Consider the following 20,268-nt stretch of genomic DNA (forward strand, 5'->3'; position numbering starts at 1 on the left):
GGCCATATGGGTGGAGCTGAGGAATGGGAAAGGTGTGACCACACTAATAGGGTTGTATTATAGACTGCCCAATAGTCAGAGAGAATTGGAGGAGCAAATCTGTAGCGAGATAGCAGACCAATGTAAGAAACAGAAAGTTGTAATAGTAGGGGATTTTAACTTTCCATATATTGACCCGGACTCCCACACTTTAAAAGTGCTAGATGGCTTGGAATTTGTCAAATGTATTCAGGAAAGGTTTTTAAATCAATATATAGAGGTATCTACGAGTGAGGATGCAGTACTTGATCTCCTATTAGGGAACATAGATAGGTCAGGGGACAGAAGTATGTGTTGGCGAACATTCTGGGTCCAGTGTCATTAGTTTCAAATTAATTATGGATAAGGATAGGTCTAGTCCTCGAGCTGAGGTTCTAAATTGGAGAAGGGCCAATTTTGTGGAAATGAGAAAGGATCTAGGAAGAGTGGATTGGGATAAATTGTTTTCTGGCAAGGATGTGTTCAGTAAGTGGAAGGTCTTCAAAGGCAAAATTTTGAGAATGCAGAGTTTGTATGTTCCTGCCAGAATTAAAGGCAAAGTTAACAGGCATAGGGAAACTTGGTTTTCAAGGGATATTGGCGATCTGGTTAAGAAAAAGAAAGAGATGTATCGCAGGTATAGGTCTACAGGGAACAAATGAAGTACTTGAAGAGTATAGAAAATGTAAGAAAATACTAAAAAAGGAAATCAGGAAGGTAAAAAGAAGACATAAGGTTGCTTTGGCACATAATGTGAAGGTAAACCTGAAGAGTTTCTTGGTCCTCTAGAAAATCTGAGTGGTTGTCTATTTCTGGAGCTTCACAAGATGGGGGAGATCTTAAACAGGTTTTTTGCATCAGTATTTACTCAGGAAACTAGCATAGCGTATATGGAAGGAAAGAAAACAAGCAGTAGTGTCATGGAACATATCGAGATTAAAGAGGAGGAGGTGCTTGCTGCCTTACAGCGAAAATAGGTAGATAAATCCCCTGGGCCATGATATTTCCTCAGACCTTGAGACAGACTAGTGTAGAAATTGCAAGGGCCTTAGCCGAAATATTTAAAATGCCCTTAGCTATGGGTGCGGTGCCAGAGGATTGGAGGGTAGCTCATGTTGTTCCATTGTTTAAAAAAAGCTTCAAAAGTAAGCGAGGTAATTACAGGCCAGTCAGCCTGACATCAGTAGTAGCTAAATTATTGGAAGGTGTTTTGAGAGATGGGATATACAAGTATTTGGACAGCCAAGGGCTGATTAAGGATAGTCAGCATGGCTTTGTGGGTGGTAGATCGTGCTTAATGTATCTTGTAGAGTTTTTCGAGGAGGTTACCAAGAACCACATCGGAGGTTAGTTCAGAAGTTTCAGACACTAGATATCCATGGAGAGGTTGTAAACTGGATTCAAAATTGGCTGGGTGGAAGAAGACAGAGTGGTAGTGGATGATTGCTTCTCAGACTGGAGGCCTGTGACTAGTGGGTGTGCCTCAGGGATCTGTGCTGGGACCATTGTTGTTTGTTGTCCATATCAATGATCTAGATGATAATGTGGTGAATTGGATCAGCAAATTTACTGATGACACTAAGATTGGAGGAGTTGTGGACAGCGAGGAAGGCTTTCAAGGCTTGCAGAGGGATCTGGAACAACTGGAAAAATGGACCAGAAAATGGCAGATGGAATTTAATGCAGACAAGTGTGAGGTGATGCATTTTGGAAGGATAAATCAAGGTAGGACATACACAGTAAATGGTAGGGCGCTGAGGAGAACGGAGGAACTGAGGGATCTGGGAGTTCAGATACATAATTACCTGAAAGTGGCGTCACAGGTAGACAGGGTTGTAAAGAAGGCTTTTGGCATCCTGGCATTCTTAAATCAAATAACTGAGTATAGGAGTTGGGATGTTATGGAGAGGTTGTATAAGACATTGGTTAGGCCAAATTTGGAGTATCGTGTATAGTTCTGGTCACCTAACTAGGAAGGATATCAGTAAGATTGAAAGAGTGCAGAGAAGATTTACTAGGATGTTGCTGGATCTTCAGGAGTTGAGTTACAGGGAAAGATTGAACAGGTTAGAACTTTATTCCTTGGAGCGTAGAAGAATGGGGGGGGATATGATCGAGGTTTACAAAATCGTGAGGGGTATAGACAGAGTAAATACAAGTTGGCTCTTTCCCCTTTGATTAGGAGAGAGAAATAAGAGATTACATGGCTTTAGGGTGAAAGGGGAAAGGTTCAGGGGAACATTAGGGGGAACTTCTTCACTCAGAGAGTGGTGGAAGTGTGGAACGAGTTGCTATCTGACATGGTAAATGCGGGCTCACTATTAAGTTTTAAGAATAAGTTGGAATGATACATGGATGGGAGAGGTCTAGAGGGTTATGGACTGGGTGCAGGTCAATGGGACTAGTGGAATGAAGTTTTGGCACAGACTAGAAGGACCGAATGGCATGTTTTCAGTGCTGTAGTGTTCTTTGGTTCTATGGTGGTGGGCTTAGACAGAGTAAACATGAATATCATTGTATAAACTTCTCAGGCTTCCAGCCGGATCCAGGTATAGATTTTAATTGACGTTTCAATGACAAATTCTGCCATTTTCCTCAGGAATGGTGCCTGGCCATGTCTAGTCTGGTGGTATTTATACTAGAGTCGTCCATCCCTCCTGACTGGTTAGTTACCATCCAATCAGGTTTCCGCTGTTCCACCTTGCTTACAATTGAATTCCAGTTCTTACTTGCAGTGAGACCTTCGTCTTTGTGAATTTTTTTCCCTTTTGTTTTATTTCAATGGCTTCCTTCAGCAGGTGGTCCCAAAACCCAAAGGTGTGGTACATTAGTTCTTTGCCATCAAAGTTGATCCTATTGTCATTCCGAATGCAGTGAATCTTGTGTTTCCAATTGTGGAGTAGAGCAAAAGTAGAAACTGTCAACTTAATGTAGTCAGCAATAAATTAGTATAGGATAGTCAGCCAGAAAACACTTTATTTAGAGATTAGATAGAATATGGAAATATTCTCATTCTGCTTCTCCATACCTCACCAAGTATTTGAAATGAATAGTGCAAATTAATTTCTTAAGGACAAGAAGGAAATGTATGTAGAATTATTCTAATCAAGATGCATTAGGAAGTTCAGCTGAAACATTGGAGTGTGAATAGATGGTGGACAGCAGAAACATAGGGTGAATTAAAAAAGGACAACAATTTCTGCACACAACCGTGTGGGGAATGAATACCAATATAGCTTGGCTGGGCTAAGTGCCCTGTTTATGTGCAGTATATAATAGAAGAATGTATAAAATAGAAGCAAGAAGAGACCACATTGCCTCTTGAGCTAGTTTGGCCATTTACTAAGATGATCCTTTTCTTTCAAATAGATTTTCTCAGTTGACCCTCTCCGCTTGTGATTCTTTTGGTGTGCAGAAATCCACTTACCTCAACCTCGAGTTCACTCAATGACTGAGCACTCACTGCACTTTCAAGTAAAAAACCAAAAAAAAATATGGCTGCCTACTAAGGAAATGTCTTCTATTAGTTTCTAATGGCTGTTTCCCTAATCACGAGACTATGCTAATTGATATTATATCAAAATTAACTGTGGCACCTGATAAATAATCCTGCATTGAAATTGATCTCCGCTAATAGAAGGAATAATTCCCTCCCAGTCCCTGTCTCAATATTCCCACAAGTCATCAGCAGCAGTATGTTTAAGTTCCTAGGTTATCATATACGCAGCCTGACTACACCTTCCACAAAACATCGTCTCCGCATACTAGGTTCCTGGAACTGTTGGACATCCATTGGTTTCCCTCTTAAACCAATCTAGCAATTTGGTAGCATGATTCACATGATCCATTTCCTAAAGTGTGAAAAATATTTCATTGAATTTGCGCACAGCTTTTAGTTTTATCGATAGGAATACTGATGTGCCTGTTGTGTTTCTCAGTTCTTCTTTATTCTGATTTTTGCTTTCTGGCCTGTTGCCAGAATGTATGGGAACATTCCTTTCTAGAGTGTTGCATAAGAACCAGGGATGTAGATGCACAAGTAGGCCATCCGACCCCACATTCCTGCTCTGCTATTCAATTACATCATAGTACATCAGTATTACTTTCCTTCCATATCCAGGAATCTACCCCTTTCTTCAATAAAGAATCTCAAACTGTTTGGCTGACCCCCTCAGCACGTCAGTGAACCCCAGCTAAGGAAAACATTATTTTTGTACCTAGCAAACCAAACACGTAAAAATTACACATTTCAATATGTTCACCTCTCATTCTTCTCCTTATAGGGCAATCTTTGAAGGTACTCCACTGATCATAGCCTCCCAACGTGAAAATTATCTGCTTCTCCATCTCTATTCCATCCACTGACTATCCACATTTTTCACCTATTTATTTTCTTCCCCTTCTCCATCTTGGTTTAGCTGTATATGCCTTTCATTCTCCTCTAATGGTTCCAATTTATTACCTTCATTATTATTAGCCTTTGTGAGCTCACTATCCACCTCCAAGTGCTGCTTCTCCTCTTTTCCTTCACCCTCCTGGCTCCATCTTTATTTTGTCTGCCTCTATGTTATCCACATGCCTCTGCCTCCCAACTCTATATATTCCTTCCCACCCCCCTGCCTTTACGTCCCACAATCCTGGGGTTACCCATTGCCCAACACCCTTTGCCCTCATCAGTGTGCTAAGTACCTCTGGCTTTTCTCTCACCACTCCCATAGTCTTTTTTTGTACTGATTATCTCCTTTCTTGACTCCAGGATGTCAACAATTCCTTCCCACAATGTAGTTCAACGCAATGAATTTCTCCAACAGATTGTTTGTTGCTCTAGGTTCCAACATCTGCAGGCTCTTATGTCTCCAAAACAGATGTCTATTCCTACTCTCTGCTTGTCCTCAGCCCATGTCACTATAATTACACACAGCACCAAAGTTTTCCTTAATGACATCTAAAGAACATGACACCTTATAAACACAGGAGAGTCTGCAAACTCCTGGAGCAAAACACACAACATGCTGGAGGAACTCAGCAGGCCAGGCAGCATCTATGGAAGTGAACAAACAGTTAGTGTTTCTGGCTGAGACCTTTCATCAGGACTGGAAAGGAAGGTAGGAAAAGCCAGAATAGTAGGGATAGGAAGGAGTATGAGTTAGAAGGTGATAAGTGAAGCTAGGTGGAAGGAGGGGGGGGGGTGATAAGGTAAGAAGCTGGAGGGTGATGGGTGGAAAAGGTAAAGGGCTGGGAAAGAAGGAATCAGACTGGATGGGAGAGTGGACCATGGGAGAAATAGAAGGAGGCACACTAAAGGAGGTGATAGGCAGGTAGGGAGAAGACAAAAAGTAAGAGGAGGGCCAGAGTGGGGAATTGATAAAGAAGAGGAGGATTCATTACTGGGAGTTGGAAAAATTGATGCTCATGCCATTAGGTTGGAGGCTACCCAAACCAAATTGAGATTTTGTTCCTCCAACCTGAGAGTGGCCTCATCATGGCAGCAGAGGAAGCCATGGACCGGCACGAATGAATGGAAGTGAGGATTGGAATTAAGAAGGTTGTCCATCAGGAACTCGTGCTCCTTCTGCGAATGTGGCAAAGCGCTCAACAAAGGTCTCACCGGCGCGGAGAATGCCACATCAAGAGCAGTGGAAACAGTAAACAACCACAGAAGATTTGCAGGTGAAGTATTGCCTCACCTGGACGGATTGTTTGGAGCCCTGGATGGAGGCGAGGGAGGAGATGAATAGGCCGGTGTAGCACTTTGGCCACTTGCAGGGATAAGTGTTGGAGAGTGATTATTGGGGAGGGATGAATGGACAAGAGAATTATGGGGAGAATGATACCTGCGGAAAGTGGAAGGTGGAGGTGATGTAAAGATGGTGGAAGCTGCAGAATTAAGATGTGCTGGGTGCAGAGGCTCATAGGTGGTAGGTGAGGACAAGAGGAACTCTATCACTGTTAAGGCAGTAGGAAGATGGGATGAGCATGGATGTCCAGTAAAATGGATGCAGGTGAGGGCAGCATCGATGGTGGAGCTAGTGAACCCATATTCTTTAAAAAAGGAGGATGAGCTGGAAAGGAAAGCCTCGCCCTGCAAACAGATGCGGCAGAGACAAAGGAACTGAGAAAAGGGAATGTCACTTTTACAGGTGACAGGGTAGAAAAGGGTAGAGTCAAGATAATCGTGAGAATCGGTAGGTTTATAAAAGCTATTGGTAGACAGCTTGTCTCCAAAGATGGAGGAAGGGGAGAGAGCTAACTGAGATGGAGCAAGTGGATTTAAGGGCAGAGCGGAAACTGGAGGCAAAATTAATGAGCTCAGCATTGGTGGATAAAGCAGCACCAATGTAGATGTCAGTGTAGTGCAGAATGTGCTACATTGTCCTAATACGACAACTTGTGTGATGCATAATCAGGTGTCTCATGTGGCACCATATCATTGACCTCTGAGAATTCAAGTACCCCACATTTGCTGGTTCATCTGTCTTGATACAACCTCCAGTTTGTTTTCCTCAGAGGAAATTTTGTGACGTTAGGGGAGGAAGGTTTTCAAGCCCTGTTGTGCATTGTTGACATCAAATTATAGCATTGGATTTGTGCTCCTTCAGAAGTTATACCAAATTCATTAAATATGATGGCATCATGCTGATATTTCAAGAAGAACTATGGATTTATAGTAGGTTAGAATCATATTTTACCATGAAAACAGGCCCTTTGGCCAACAAGTTGATGTTAATGATTTACACTAATCCTATTAAATTTCCCCCTATTTCCATCAATTCTACACAGATTCTACTGCTCACTTACACACCTGCAGTTGTTTACAATGACTAACTAACCTGATACCCACATATCATTTATATTTATTTATCTAGTGACAATGAGGAGTAGGTCTTCTGGCCCTTGGAGTCGTGCCACCCCAGAAAACCTCGACAAACCTGAACCTAATCATGGAACAACTTACAATGACCAATTAACCTACCCAGTAGTTTTTTGGACAATGGGAGGAAGCCAGAGCACCCAGGGAAAGCCCACACATTCCACAGGGAGGCTGTACAAACTCCATACAGAACAGCACTGGAACTGAACTCTGACTCCAGAGCGTCCCAAGTTGTCATAAGGTGTGACTAGTGGTTACGCTAATGTGGCACTCGTATTAATTATTCAAGAATGGGAGGGAAACAGGGCACACAGAGAACACTTACATGGTCACAGGGAAGATGTGGAAACGCCTCTCGGATAGTGTTAGCATGCTGCTCAGAACCTTACCCAGTCCTTTAACCAATGTCCTAAAGTTGATTGATTATCCAGTCATTATCTCTTTGTTGCTGTTTGCATATTAGTTGTCAAGATTACAGTGCTTTTATTGAGTGTTCTGGACTCCTGTACTCACTGCTTGGTTACCCAATTGTTCCCCTCTTATCTTGAAAATATCAAAGGAGAAGAATTATTTGCTGGGTAACAGCCTCTTGGACTCAATAAGCAAGATCGTGCCCAGATATTGTAATTGGGTCACATGGGTGAGCAAGGTCAAACCTCCCAGCTCTCCTTCAACAGAACTGTTGAGAACATCTCAAATCTGGGACGTGGATTTGCCTTCTGCTGGTCATTCACAGCTGTGACGATTTTGCAACGTTTCTGAACATCCCTGGCCTCCAGAAGCAATCAGAAGCAATGCAACTGCTGAGAAGTCACAAAAGAAACACTAACGCTTTAAAATGATTAAGTCAATTGCAATGCAATTAATTATTGAATATAAGCAAAACTAATCTTATTTTTCTGCCTTGTAGCCACAAAACCTTCATTTAACTGTATGGACTTGTATATCCAGGTATAGTGGCAGATTCACTGGAAGCAATTGGTCAGCAAGCTATGAACTGCTGTATTCAAATACCTATAAAGCACAATCCCAAACTTACTGGAGAAACAGATGGCTGTCAGTCGTTCATTGCCGAAATTGCTGGGGGATGGAAGCAAAATCTGAAGTATTAAAATAGTAACTAAGTAAAATCATGAATATCTGATTGCCCCCAAGACTGTATAACAGTAAAGCATAGGAACAGGCACTCAGCCTATAATATCCCTTCTGCCAATACAGTGTCCAGCACTCCCCCAGGCAGCACATTCCAAGTGCTCATTACTTTCTGTGTAAAAAGACAGTTGCCCCTCACACCTCCTTTGATTTATTCCCCACCACCTTAAACACATGTTCTCTGGGATTTTCAACCATAGGAAAAATATATCAGCTGTCTTATCTACCTATGCATCTCAATCTTCTACCTATCATGTCTTCACTGAGCCTCTGTTGCTCTGGAGGAAACAACCCAAGTTTGTTCAACCTCCCTTTGTGGCATATGCTGTCTAATCCATGTGGCATCCTGGCTAATCTCTTCTGCATCTTCTTCAAAGCCTCAACATTGTTCCTGTAATGGGGCCAGAACAGAATGCACCATTCCAGAGCTTTATAAAGCTGCAACATTTCTTCCCAAATCCTGAACTCAATTCCTTGGCTAATAATTGCAAGCATACCATATGTTTTCTTTCTCACCCTATCAACTCATGTAGTCACTTTCAGGGAGCTATGGACACGGATCCCCAAAATCCTTCTGACATCAACATTGCTACGTGCCTGGCTATTACAAATGTATTGCCTCTTTATATTTCATCTCTCCAAGGGAAATACTTCATATATTGTTAGGTTACAGTCCATCTACCATTTCTCAGACCATATCTGCAACTGATCTATATACCTCTCTGTACTCTTTGCCAGTCTTCTATGCTATCCACAAAACAGTGATTCTTCGTATCATCTGCAAACTGCATTTTCCTCCAGGTCATTTATATACATCGCAAACAACAGAGGTCCCAGTACATATCCCTACAGAACACCACTAATTGTGGATCACCAGCCAGAACAAATCACATAAGCCACTACCCTGTGTCTGCTGCAGACAATTCTGAATCCAAATCGCCAATCCACCATGGATCCCAAGTATTTTTCTAAATGAGTCTCCATGTCAAACACCCTACTAAAATATGTGTAGATACCATTTAAACTATGTAGACATAGGGATAAGGTGGTTAGGAACAATATAATTAGGAACAAGTGAATAGGGATAAAATTATTAGGAATAATGAAAAATGTGTCAAAATCCACACTATTCCCTCTTACATTTAGATGTTTCAGTGGGGAGAAAAAGGAACTGCCTGCTATAAAGGGAATACAGAGAAGGTTCTCTTCACAGATTCCTGGAATATTAGGGATGTTGTATGAGCACATTTAGGGCAACTACTTCCATATTCTCTTGAGGTTCTCCTGGCTGAAGGGGTCTGGAACAAGAGACCTTCGTCTCAGGCCATGGGGTAAGATTTTAAGACCAAGATGAAAGGAAATGTCTTTGCAAGGAGAATCGGAAATCTGTTAATGTGCTTATTATATAAGGTTGTGAAGATGAAATCACTGAATATATTTAAGGAAATAACTTCCCAGAAACTAAGTTATCAAGGGAACTGGGGGAAGAGAGAGAGGGTAAATGCTCTGAGACATAGGATTAACTACGATTGTATTGAATGGCAGAGCAGACTTGAAAGACTTAATGACCTCCCCTGCCCCTATTTCTCCACGTTCTTATGTTATGATTGGAGAAGAGTATTATAAAATCACAACAATCTCTTTGGCTAGTGCTGTGGGTCATCTATACTGAAAGAAGTGGTAGTAAGCCTTTATAGTACCTTGCTTGAACACAATGCTGCTATATTACTGCATTGGAAGATTATTTTGTATCCAGACCTTCAGAGTAGGATTTGACTTCACCAACTTCACAATCAAAGGCAGAGATGTAGTGAAATAAATGACAATTCACAGCCAAAAGAAGCTCTGGAAGCAGGCATTCTTTTCCTTTCAACTTACAGTAGAGAAACTTACAATAGGGCAATGTAGAGAAGCCTGAACAATGTTAGTAAGAACACTTATTTATTTCTATCCTTCCATTAGTTTGCAAGAAATAATACATGGTGAATTTTGCTCTGTGGTCTTTTTATAACGAGACCTAGAATTGAATCTAAATCTACAAAACCAAGTTATTCAATTAGCTTTGCAAAATATAATTTCCTAGTTTACTTAATTCCTAGTGTGACCATTTAATTAAAGATTACTAAACCATACACTAATTACGTCACAAGGGATTAAGAGTTTAATGCAAACACCATTACAGAGTTTTCATATTCATTTATCACAGCAATACAAGCTTGCTCAAATAGAATAAGAAGCTCAAAATTGGTTTTAAAACATTTTTTCGGCCTGGTGATTGGAACAGAGGGTAATGGACCAAGGGTGTTTCTCTGACTAGAAATCTGTGAAAACTGATCAGTGCTGGGACCATTGTTGTTTGTAATATATTTATAAATGGCTTGGAATGTCTGATTAGCAAGTTTTCAGATGACATTAAAGTTGGTGGAGCCAACTTTAAAGGAGGTTGTCTAAGGGTATTGTGGGACATAGGTCAGCTGTAAAGTTGGGCGGACTGGTGGCAGATGGAAGTTAATCGAGAAAAATGTGAGTTAATACATTTTGTGAAGTTATATTCAGGTAGTACCTATGGAATAGGTGGCGTGGAGCTCAGGAATTTTTATGTACAGAGATACGTCTGGGAGTAAGTACATAGCTCTCTGAAAGTTGAACTACTTTTTAAAGAAAAGGGCCTTTGTATACTAGCCTACATAGACTGAAGCATTAAGCATGGGAATCAGAATCAGGTTTATTATCACCGACATGTGACGTCAAATTTATTAACTTAGCAGCAGCAGTTCAATGCCATACCTAGTTTAACAGAGAGAGAAAAAAATAATAAATAAAATAAAACACAAGAATAAATAAACAAGTAAATCAATTACGTGCATTGAATAGATTTTTTTAAATGTGCAAAAATGGAAATACTGTATATTAAAAAAGTGAGGTAGAGGTCAAAGCTTCAATGTCATATTGCAATTGTTAAAAACGTTGATTAGCCAACACAAGGTATTATGTACAGTTTGAGTCACCACTCAACAGGAGCGACGTGGTGGAAACAGAATGCAGAAGAAGCTGGATTGGCTGGGTTGATCCTTACTGGCAGAAGGCTGAAGGATCACATTAGAAAAAGTTTATAAAATTATGCCAGGGGATAAATTGGATGGAGAGTCAGAATCTTTATCCCAGGGCAGGAGAGTCTAGAACTGAGGACACGAGTTTAAGGTGAGCAGGAAAATATTAAAGGAAAGCTGAGGGGTAGATTGCTCCACACTGAGAATATTGACTGCTTGGAACAAACAGTCAGAGAAGGTGCGGGTAGCTTGTACAACCACAGCATTTGGACAGATGCTTGGGCAAGAGGATAGGCTTCATGATCAGCATGGATCAGGTGAACTGTTTATGAGCTGCTTTTTTTATGATTACATATAAAATTTATCAGGGACTAGTTTGTGCACTTTATTTCTCAACTCTTGAAAATGCCATTTTGTGTTGTAAGAATTAATCTAAATTAAGCAAGCAGAGCTTGAGAGATGCATACAACATTCTAGAAGAACTCAGCAGGTCAGGCAGAATCTATGGAGGAGAATAAACAGCCAATGTTTCAGGCTGAAACCCTTCGTCAGCACTGGAAAGGAAGTGGAAGGAAGCCAGAATAAGATGATGGGTTGAAGGGAGGGATTACAGCTGGCAGGTGATAGGAGAAGCCAGGTTAGGGGGGGTGGGTGGGTGGGAAGATTAAGTAAGAGGCTGGGAGGGGATGGGTGGAAGAGGTGAAGAGCTGAAGATAAGAGAGGACAGTGAACCATGGATAAAAGGAAAGGGAGGTAGGGTACCAGGGGAGGTGATGAGCAGGTAACAAGAAGAAAATGGATGAGAGAGAAACCAGAATGGGGAATGGGAAAGGAGAGGAGGAGGAGGAGAGGGGAGAGATTACCAGAAGTTTGAGGAATAGATGCTCATCCCCTCACATTGGAGGCTAGTGGCTACCTGGACAGAATATGAGGTGTTGCTCTTCTACCCTGAGTGCAGCTCCTTTGTGGCAGTAGAGGAGGCTATGGACTGACATGTCAGAATGTGAAGTCGAATTGAAAGAGGAATCCCGTCTTTTGTGGCAGAAGTAGTGAAGGTGCTTGACTAAACCATCCCCTAATCTGTGTTGGGTCTCACCAAAGTAGAGGAAGCTCTGAGATTAGTCTTGACATTTTTGATACAGATCTTGTCAGAATTTTTGCCTTCAGTTACTGTTAATGTGAATTTTCCAGCAGCTTCTGTGCTATTTTAATTTGAAATCAAAATTGATTAAAAAAAATCTGTCAGGAAAGAAAAAGTATAACTGAGGAATATTAGCAGAAGTATGTGTTTTGCAGCTTGTGTTAGGTGCTTGTGTTAAGTTGCACCATGGCAACTGTGGGCAATGGAAACAGCAGAAAGCCCTTGGCATGCATGGTTGCCAAGGTAACTGATCAGTCAAACAAAGTTCTTTCGAGGTGGGCTGAGGGATTTCATCCTCAGTTCAGCTGCCTGCAGGATGACAGTTTCTTTCCTCCCACAGATGCTGCAGATTTGTTATGTTCCTTAAGCACTCGGTTTGTTACTCCAGTTTGCAAAAGTAATTAGACTGTAAAATAGTGTCATACAACAGCATTGAAGCTTAGCATTTAACATAATGTTATTACAGTGCCCGTGACCCAGGTTCAATTCTTCCACTGTCTCTAAGCTGTTTGTATGTTCTCCTCATGATCATGTGGGTTTCCTCCGGGTGTGCCATTTTCCTCCCACATTCCAGCAACATACAATAGGGTCTTTTAGGAGACTTTTGGATAGGTGCATGGAGCTTAGCAAAGTAGAGGGCTATGGGTAAGCCTAGTACTTTCTAAGGTAGGGACATGTTCGGCACAACTTTGTGGGCTGAAGTGCCTGAATTGTGCTGTAGGTTTTCTATGTTTCTATATGGGTTAGTAGGTTAATGGGGACCATTTACACTAATCCAGTAATAATTCTATTTTATTCTCACATTCCCATCAATACAATGCTGGTCTCTTACAAAAACTGTTAAACTTTAAATCATAAAGATAAATGAAATGAGTAAACTAATATATGTTTGTATTTGTACAAATGGCCTTATGAACAGCAATGAAATGCTCTAAAAGGATGTAGTGATTGAAAGGGAAAGTGAACTTGGGTCCGACATTGAACTTGATTCTGAAAAATGACATTGCACGCTCAGGAGAATGAATGGGCTATTCTGCTTTTCTTTCTTATATCCTTAAATAACTGGGATCTGAGTTAAGCTCCTACAAGCAGCCTTTGGCATTGCATTCTATGTTGTTTGCAGACCTGCAATTTGAGAATGACCCATGCCTATTAACCAAAAGCACCAAATTGTGACACGCCAAGATTGCCAGCCCTTGGTTAAACCCCCAAGTCCTCCTCTCAAACATTTGAGAGCTGGTGCCTAAATTCATAAAGATGTCCTATAGGCTAGTCAGGCAGCACCCGGCATATCCATACTTGTTGAATGATACCTAATGGACAGAATGCTGGATTCCTTCATCAAAATCCTTGGCGACCTCTTGGGTCACTGGCAGAGCAGGCTAACCTGTGGTGGTAGCATTGTAGAATACATGGAGGACCAAATAAGACTGTCTACTCTTGATATCAGTGACAACTCTTGTCCACCCTTGACAACATTTAATCAAGTATTTTATCCAGAGTGAAACTGAAACCAATGGACATCATCAGGAAAGCAGTCAAGTTGTTGAAGTTATAACTTGTAGGAAGGAAATGGTTGTGGTTGATGGAAGTCAATCATTCTGGCCCCAGGACATCCCTGTAAGAGTTCCTTAAGGTAGTGTCGTAAGCCCAAACCTCTTTAGTCGCTTTATCAACAACATTCCTTCCATCACAACGTGAGGAATGGGGATGTTGGCTGATGGCTACTCAATGTTCAATTCTATTTGCAATTCCTTGATAAATGATACACCTAACTTTAATGCTCATTGACATTGCCATTTCTTCGTACACAACCATCAATCACCCTGGCTGGGGTTCTCAATAATTTTTATGCTACGGATCAATATCATCAAGCAAAGGGTTTGTGGAGCCCAGGGTGGGAATGCATGGACCAGATGCTTAAATGAACCAGCTGTATAAAAGGAAGTCTGAGCCCGGGCATTCTTTAGTGAGTAACTAACTTTTTGATGTCATAAGGCCTTTCCACATAATTTGGCAATGTGATGAATGATCTAGCTCCTTCAAACTCTCCACTTTTCATTCATGATTTATTCACCAACAACTTACAAGAAGCTTCACTCCATCATGGACAATGTAGTCTGCTTGAATGTCACCCAGTCAACCAGTTTACACTTCTATTCTCTCCACCGTTGGTCCACCAGTGCTGCTGTGTGTGATATTTTACAAAATGCAGTGCAGTTGCTTACCCGGGATGTCCTGCCAGCAGCTCACAAATCCAGCCCCCATGACCAAGAAAGCCATAGGCAGAGGTAAATGGGAGCACCAGCACCTACAGGTTCCTCTCTGAGTCACATATTATAACAACTAGGAAATATATTGTTGAGCAAACACAAGGAAATCTGCAGATGCTGGAAATTCAAACAACAACACACACAAAATGCTGGTGGAACACAGCAGGCCAGGTAGCATCAATAGGGAGAAGCGCTGTCGACATTTGTTGACCCTTCTTTATCGCTGGGCCTAAAGGCTGAAACTCCTTCCCCAGCCGCATTGTGGGGAAACCAATAAATACAAGGATTTGTATTTATTTTTAAATAAAATGCAAAGAGACCTAGGAGTCCTAGTTCACCAGTCAATGAAGGTGAATGAGCAAGTGCAACAGGCAGTGAAGAGGGCAAATGGAATGTTGGCCTTTGTTACAAGGGGAATTGAATACAAGAGCAATGATGTCCTTTTGCATTTGTACAGGGCCCTGGTGAGACCACACCTGGAATATTGTGTACAGTTTTGGTCTCCAGGTTTAAGGAAGGACATTCTGGCAATTGAGGAAGTGCAGCATAGATTCACTAGGTTGATTCCTGGGATGGCAGGGCTGTCTTACGCAGAGAGATTGGAGAGATTGGGCTTGTACACGCTGGAATTGAGGAGATTGAGAGGGGATCTGATTGAAACGTTTAAGATAATTAAAGGATTTGATAGGATTGAGGCAGGAAATATGTTCCAGATGTTGGGAGAGTCCAGTACCAGAGGGCATGGATTGAGACTAAGAGGTCAGTTATTTAAAACAGAGTTGAGGAAGAGCTTCTTCTCCCAGAGAGTTGTGGAGGTGTGGAATGCACTGCCTCGGAAGACGGTGGAGGCCAATTCTCTGGATGCTTTCAAGAAGGAGCTGGATAGATATCTGATGGATAGGGGAATCAAGGGATATGGGGACAAGGCAGGGACTGGGTATTGATAGTGAATGGTCAGCCATGATCTCAGAATGGCGGTGCAGACTCGAGGGGCCGAATGGTCTACTTCTGCATCTATTGTCTATTGTCTATTGATTGAAGTTGCTTAAGAAGGCCACTCACCACCCCTTTGTTATGGCTGATTTAGAAAATGTAATAAAGGTCAGGCTTGCTAATGATGCCCAAATCCCAAAAAATGAATTAAAAACAGTTCTCCTCTTGAAAAAAACCTTAACCCTTTGGATTCCTTGCTACGACACTCCAGAACCTTTCCCCTGAACTCCAACATTGCTCCAGTCTACACCCCAGCACTATCTCTGAAGCATTTCCATGCCATGAAGCTTAACAAGTAATGTGCTGTCCTCCACTTGTGGGCCATTGTTTCTGTGCTGATCTTAATTACCCCGCACCAAAGCTCTCACCTTCTCCTTTAACATGGTTCTTAAACCCACCATTCTTTCTGCCTGACTGAGGCCTCTTTCTGTAGCTCAGTTTTAAATATCATTTGTTAGCATGCCTTGTGTACATTTAGTACATTTGAATCTAGCATCCTGCAACAAACTGTCGGAGCTTGATTTTACTTATCTTCACTGCATACATTTTAATCACTTTTCATAATGCTGTTTACAACATGCTGGTATTTATTTACGTGCATTCTACTCTATATTTTTCCTTTAACCTCTAACCTTATCAGCTTTTTAATTTATACTGTATATAAATCTTTTTATATATAATTCTGTATCATTATTGAATGTTGTTTTGTTGCATGTCGTGCCCTGACTAACATACCACAACAAAATCCTAACAGAGTGGATTCCAGGTAATTGGGACAGCTGCTTATATGGGACAAATAAAGAACAAAAATTAATTGACAAAATTGACGAGATTCCATTTGTTTAATTAGGCCACCACGTCACAGATAGTTGGCAATAAATAAGCAGTAAGAGAACTGAGAACTCTTTTGCTCACTGTGGTTTCAAGTATTCAAGCTTTGAGATGCCAGAAATGAATGGGAAGAAAAATGAAACAATTTCACTGCTTCAATACATTAGGAACTATGAAGAATTTGAAATATGGATGATCATCTTGAGTTTTACAATGAACATGAAGATTTGGAGGATGGAATTGTTGATAGCATTGTATGAAGGCGTTCATTATCTGCACTAGCTGTCTGTGCAATTTTGTTCTTTTACAGTCAATCAAAAGAAAATGGCAGCATATATTGTTTGTCGAGAACTGTTAGGAACCAATGCACAACTTAATAGTGCTGTAGTATTTTTGTAGTATTCTTATTTGTTCTGTATTTCGTTTGAATACTGTACATATTTGAAAAATGATCTAGTGCTTTCCCAGCATGTATGGGAAAATAAATTTTCTTGGCCTTCCAGCCGGGTACAAATATCGATTACATGGACGTTTCAATGACCAACTCTGCCATCTTCATCAGGGAGTGTGCATATTTTGTGCTCAGTTTGGTTCTTTTTTTTGTACCTTTTTAACTATTTCCAGGAAACTTTTGCCAATTTGGGCAGCCACCTAATTGGGCCAGAATGTACTGGTCCTGACGTGTCCCAGTTAACTGGAATCCACTGTACATTTAAAGGTATATGCCGAATAAAGTTACCCTTGATCATTGATTTGATTTTTTTTCACTAAACAGACCTGTAATATTTTCTGATTGAATGAATTTTCTTTGCAGAACGCAAGTATTACTGATGTTGACAAATACATTCTAATTATATGATATACCCACACTTCTCAAGCTAAGTCAATCACTTCCTTGGACCTGTATAGCCAAATGCAATTACTCAGAGCTGCAAATCTATAACTGAAAATGCCTTTTACCCCTACAGAGTAAGCATGGGTGGTCAGCACTGTATTCAATCTTTTTTGACAGTATTATTGACTTGGTGTCCTCACTGCAGAAGTAAATATGCCTTTCAATTGGCTACTGTCCTCAGTATTGTCTTTATTATCTGCAGGCTATGGTTTGATTATCAGAGTGAACGATGTCCATTTTGCTGCTGGCTGAACAGGAGATAGAAAACTGAGACAGTTCTCTGATAGAATTAGGCATAGCTGTTGTGCAAAGGAGCAAAATACATTTCTAAATTACTTGGTGATTCCCATCCTTTTGATTTTCTCACTGTATCTAGCATAACAGACTACATTGTCAACTATGTGAGGAAAAAATACATCATCATAATTCCCAAAATTCCTGTGGGTCTTTGCCTTAATTTCACTGTGGATAACAGGAGAGAAACCTCAATGTTGAACAACAAAGCTAACATACTCTGCATTGACTGATAGCTATTGAAGATAATTGGAGATTTGGTTGTCTTTTTTATGTCTCTAGTTCTGATAAATAAATAAATGGAAAAAGACAGAAATATTCAGGTTGGTATTTCAGGTCAATAACCTCCCTACAAAAGTGGTAAAAAATTAAAGACAGTGTATTCATAAGGGGTTGGGAAAGGAGAAACATTGGCCTTGTTTGATCTGTCTAGAAAAATGCAAAACTATGTACAGATTCATCCCATAGTACTTAGGATGTGTTCGTGTACTTGCCCCAGAGTCAGTAAGTTCCTGAATAACCCCCAGGTTTATGGTGGAGCAAGATTAAAAATGCAAAGATAATGGTGAAAAGGGGAAGAAATGTATTAAAAGGAAGTTTTAATGCCTGTGAAATCCCTGAACATTGTAATAACTGGAAGTAGGAGCAACATGCCTTTGTTACTTGAAAAACCTGAGAGAGGGAAGAAAAAAACTTGTCAGTGTGTTCCTCACTTAGGATTCATTAACAGGTCTCCAAAATACAAGGAGTAAAACTGATAAGAACACATTCTTTGAAGGCTAATAATTTGCTTATAACACCTTGTCTGGGCATTGGCAATATGAAAAATATGTGACTCTCTTCCTCTGAGGGAAATTAAAATGACCAGATTGAATTTAGCTTCTCTGCTTATGGTGTTAATGAAATACGTAGGTGGTCATGATGTTGGCAAAAAAAAAGACTTCATTAAGGATGCAATTGTTCTGTTGTTCCATAAATGTGTTTAGTATTGCTGTTGGTGACTGATGTGGAGCTTCCCTGACAACTATTGTTGTTAGCTTGTTAGATTTGTCAATGGAAAACTACTGAAAAACCTTGAAGCATTAACATTGCATATTTTATTCTCTTTCGCTGGACCTTGAAATTTTCAAACCGAGGATGCTTAAATTATCAAAAAAATTCTCAGATTAACTAATAAAAATATTTGGCATAGAATTTTCTAAATCAGCCTACAAAGCACTCTTTTAATGCTCGATCAGTAATTGTTTTTAGTTTCAGATTCACAGAATCAATGCACACAAGTTAGCCAATCAGCTCATCCTATTAATTATATACTAACTAACCTGACTTCTGATGCACTCTGTGCTTTACTTTCAAATACTTCAGCAACTAAAGTGTGAACGTGACTCAACACGTGCCCTGTAAAATGTTCCACCTCCATAATCCTGAGTCAAAAAAAATTCTTCCGACTTCTCCATCAAAAAGGTCTCAACGTTTTAATAATTATGACCTTCCTCTGCTAGATTTATTTGAGAAAATCTAGTGTAATTCATTGTGTAATTATTTTACTGACAATGACATGGCTTGCTTAGCATGATCAATGCTGGTAAAACAAAAATCAAAAGGACGACTCCTACAATGAATCCAATGGATCATGAAAGTTATGAATTTGACAAAAAAAAATCATACTAGTCTGTGGTTTCGAATTGCAGCATACTTATTTTTGATGCTTCCCCCATATATTTGATAATTATATTTATTAAAGTGTATCACAATCATTCAAATATATTAGTACATTTCAATATACAGAGTAGTCTATCATATTCTAAGATCATCTTAAGTTATTAATATAAAATACAACTTAGTACTTATACACCATGTCTTGGCACATTATGATATAGTTATTAAATCCTTTATCCCTGATGAGTCCTGATGATGGTAAATAACTAAATACTTAATAATATACGTAACAAATGAAATGTGAAATATTTAGCTTGTAGTATTTCAATAGCTTTGTTTTGTTTTCCAGAGTAAGTTGCTTGCTTATATACTTGGTACCTTTTCTCATTTCCTTTTCTCAGCTGCCAATACTGGCCTCCTCAATTGTCAGTCTATATTTCCTGGAGCTCACAGATGTCTTCAAACCCGTTCGCTCAGGCTTCAACTGCCATGACAGGACACTCAGCATGCCGTATATTGAACCCTCTCAGGAAATCATCCCCTTTCTCATGCTGCTTAGCTTGGCGTTTGCTGGACCTGCAGCCATGGTTCGTATGATATGAGTTCTTAAGAAATACATTCTTCATTTTGAACATGCTATTTAATATAAGATCATTTTTTAGAGTTCTTTCCAATTCCCTTGCTATTTAATTGTTCATTAAGATAGTCTTTGAGATTGCTTTCAATTCCATGTTGACCTTTGGTTTTGCTGTACGTGAGGCAGTGATTTCAGGCATGAGCATTTCAAAGGTTAATTTTTAATTAAAATAATGTTAAATGTTTGGTAGAAGCATTATTTTTCTATGCCTTCTTCAGATGCAGGTGTTAATGTGGGCTTGTACAAGATGTATACTGGTTACATAAATAGATCCTGTTGGTGGACTGCTGGCAGAGCATTAATTTTTTCGTGGCATCGGATGTGCAGTTACATCTGATTCTTCCAGTAACAGCTTTACATATCCACGTACAAGAATTCATTGTTGGCCTGGATACACTGTGTTTTGTAACTCCAAAAGATAAAACCAATTGAAATAAAACGTGGAGCTGGGAGA

General features: G+C 40.2%; 1 protein-coding gene across 1 annotated transcript in view; it reads left to right on the forward strand.

The window, feature by feature from the left end:
• plppr4a (phospholipid phosphatase related 4a) overlaps positions 1–20,268 on the forward strand; it is a 79,807-nt gene that overhangs the window by 20,850 nt on the left and 38,689 nt on the right. The window contains exon 2 of the mRNA XM_059983569.1: positions 19,579–19,764. Coding sequence (XP_059839552.1) covers positions 19,579–19,764 — 186 coding nt within the window. The remainder of the gene's footprint in view (positions 1–19,578; positions 19,765–20,268) is intronic.

This window comes from Hypanus sabinus, chromosome 11, assembly GCF_030144855.1.
Source record: "Hypanus sabinus isolate sHypSab1 chromosome 11, sHypSab1.hap1, whole genome shotgun sequence".
Classification (NCBI taxonomy): Eukaryota; Metazoa; Chordata; class Chondrichthyes; order Myliobatiformes; family Dasyatidae; genus Hypanus; species Hypanus sabinus.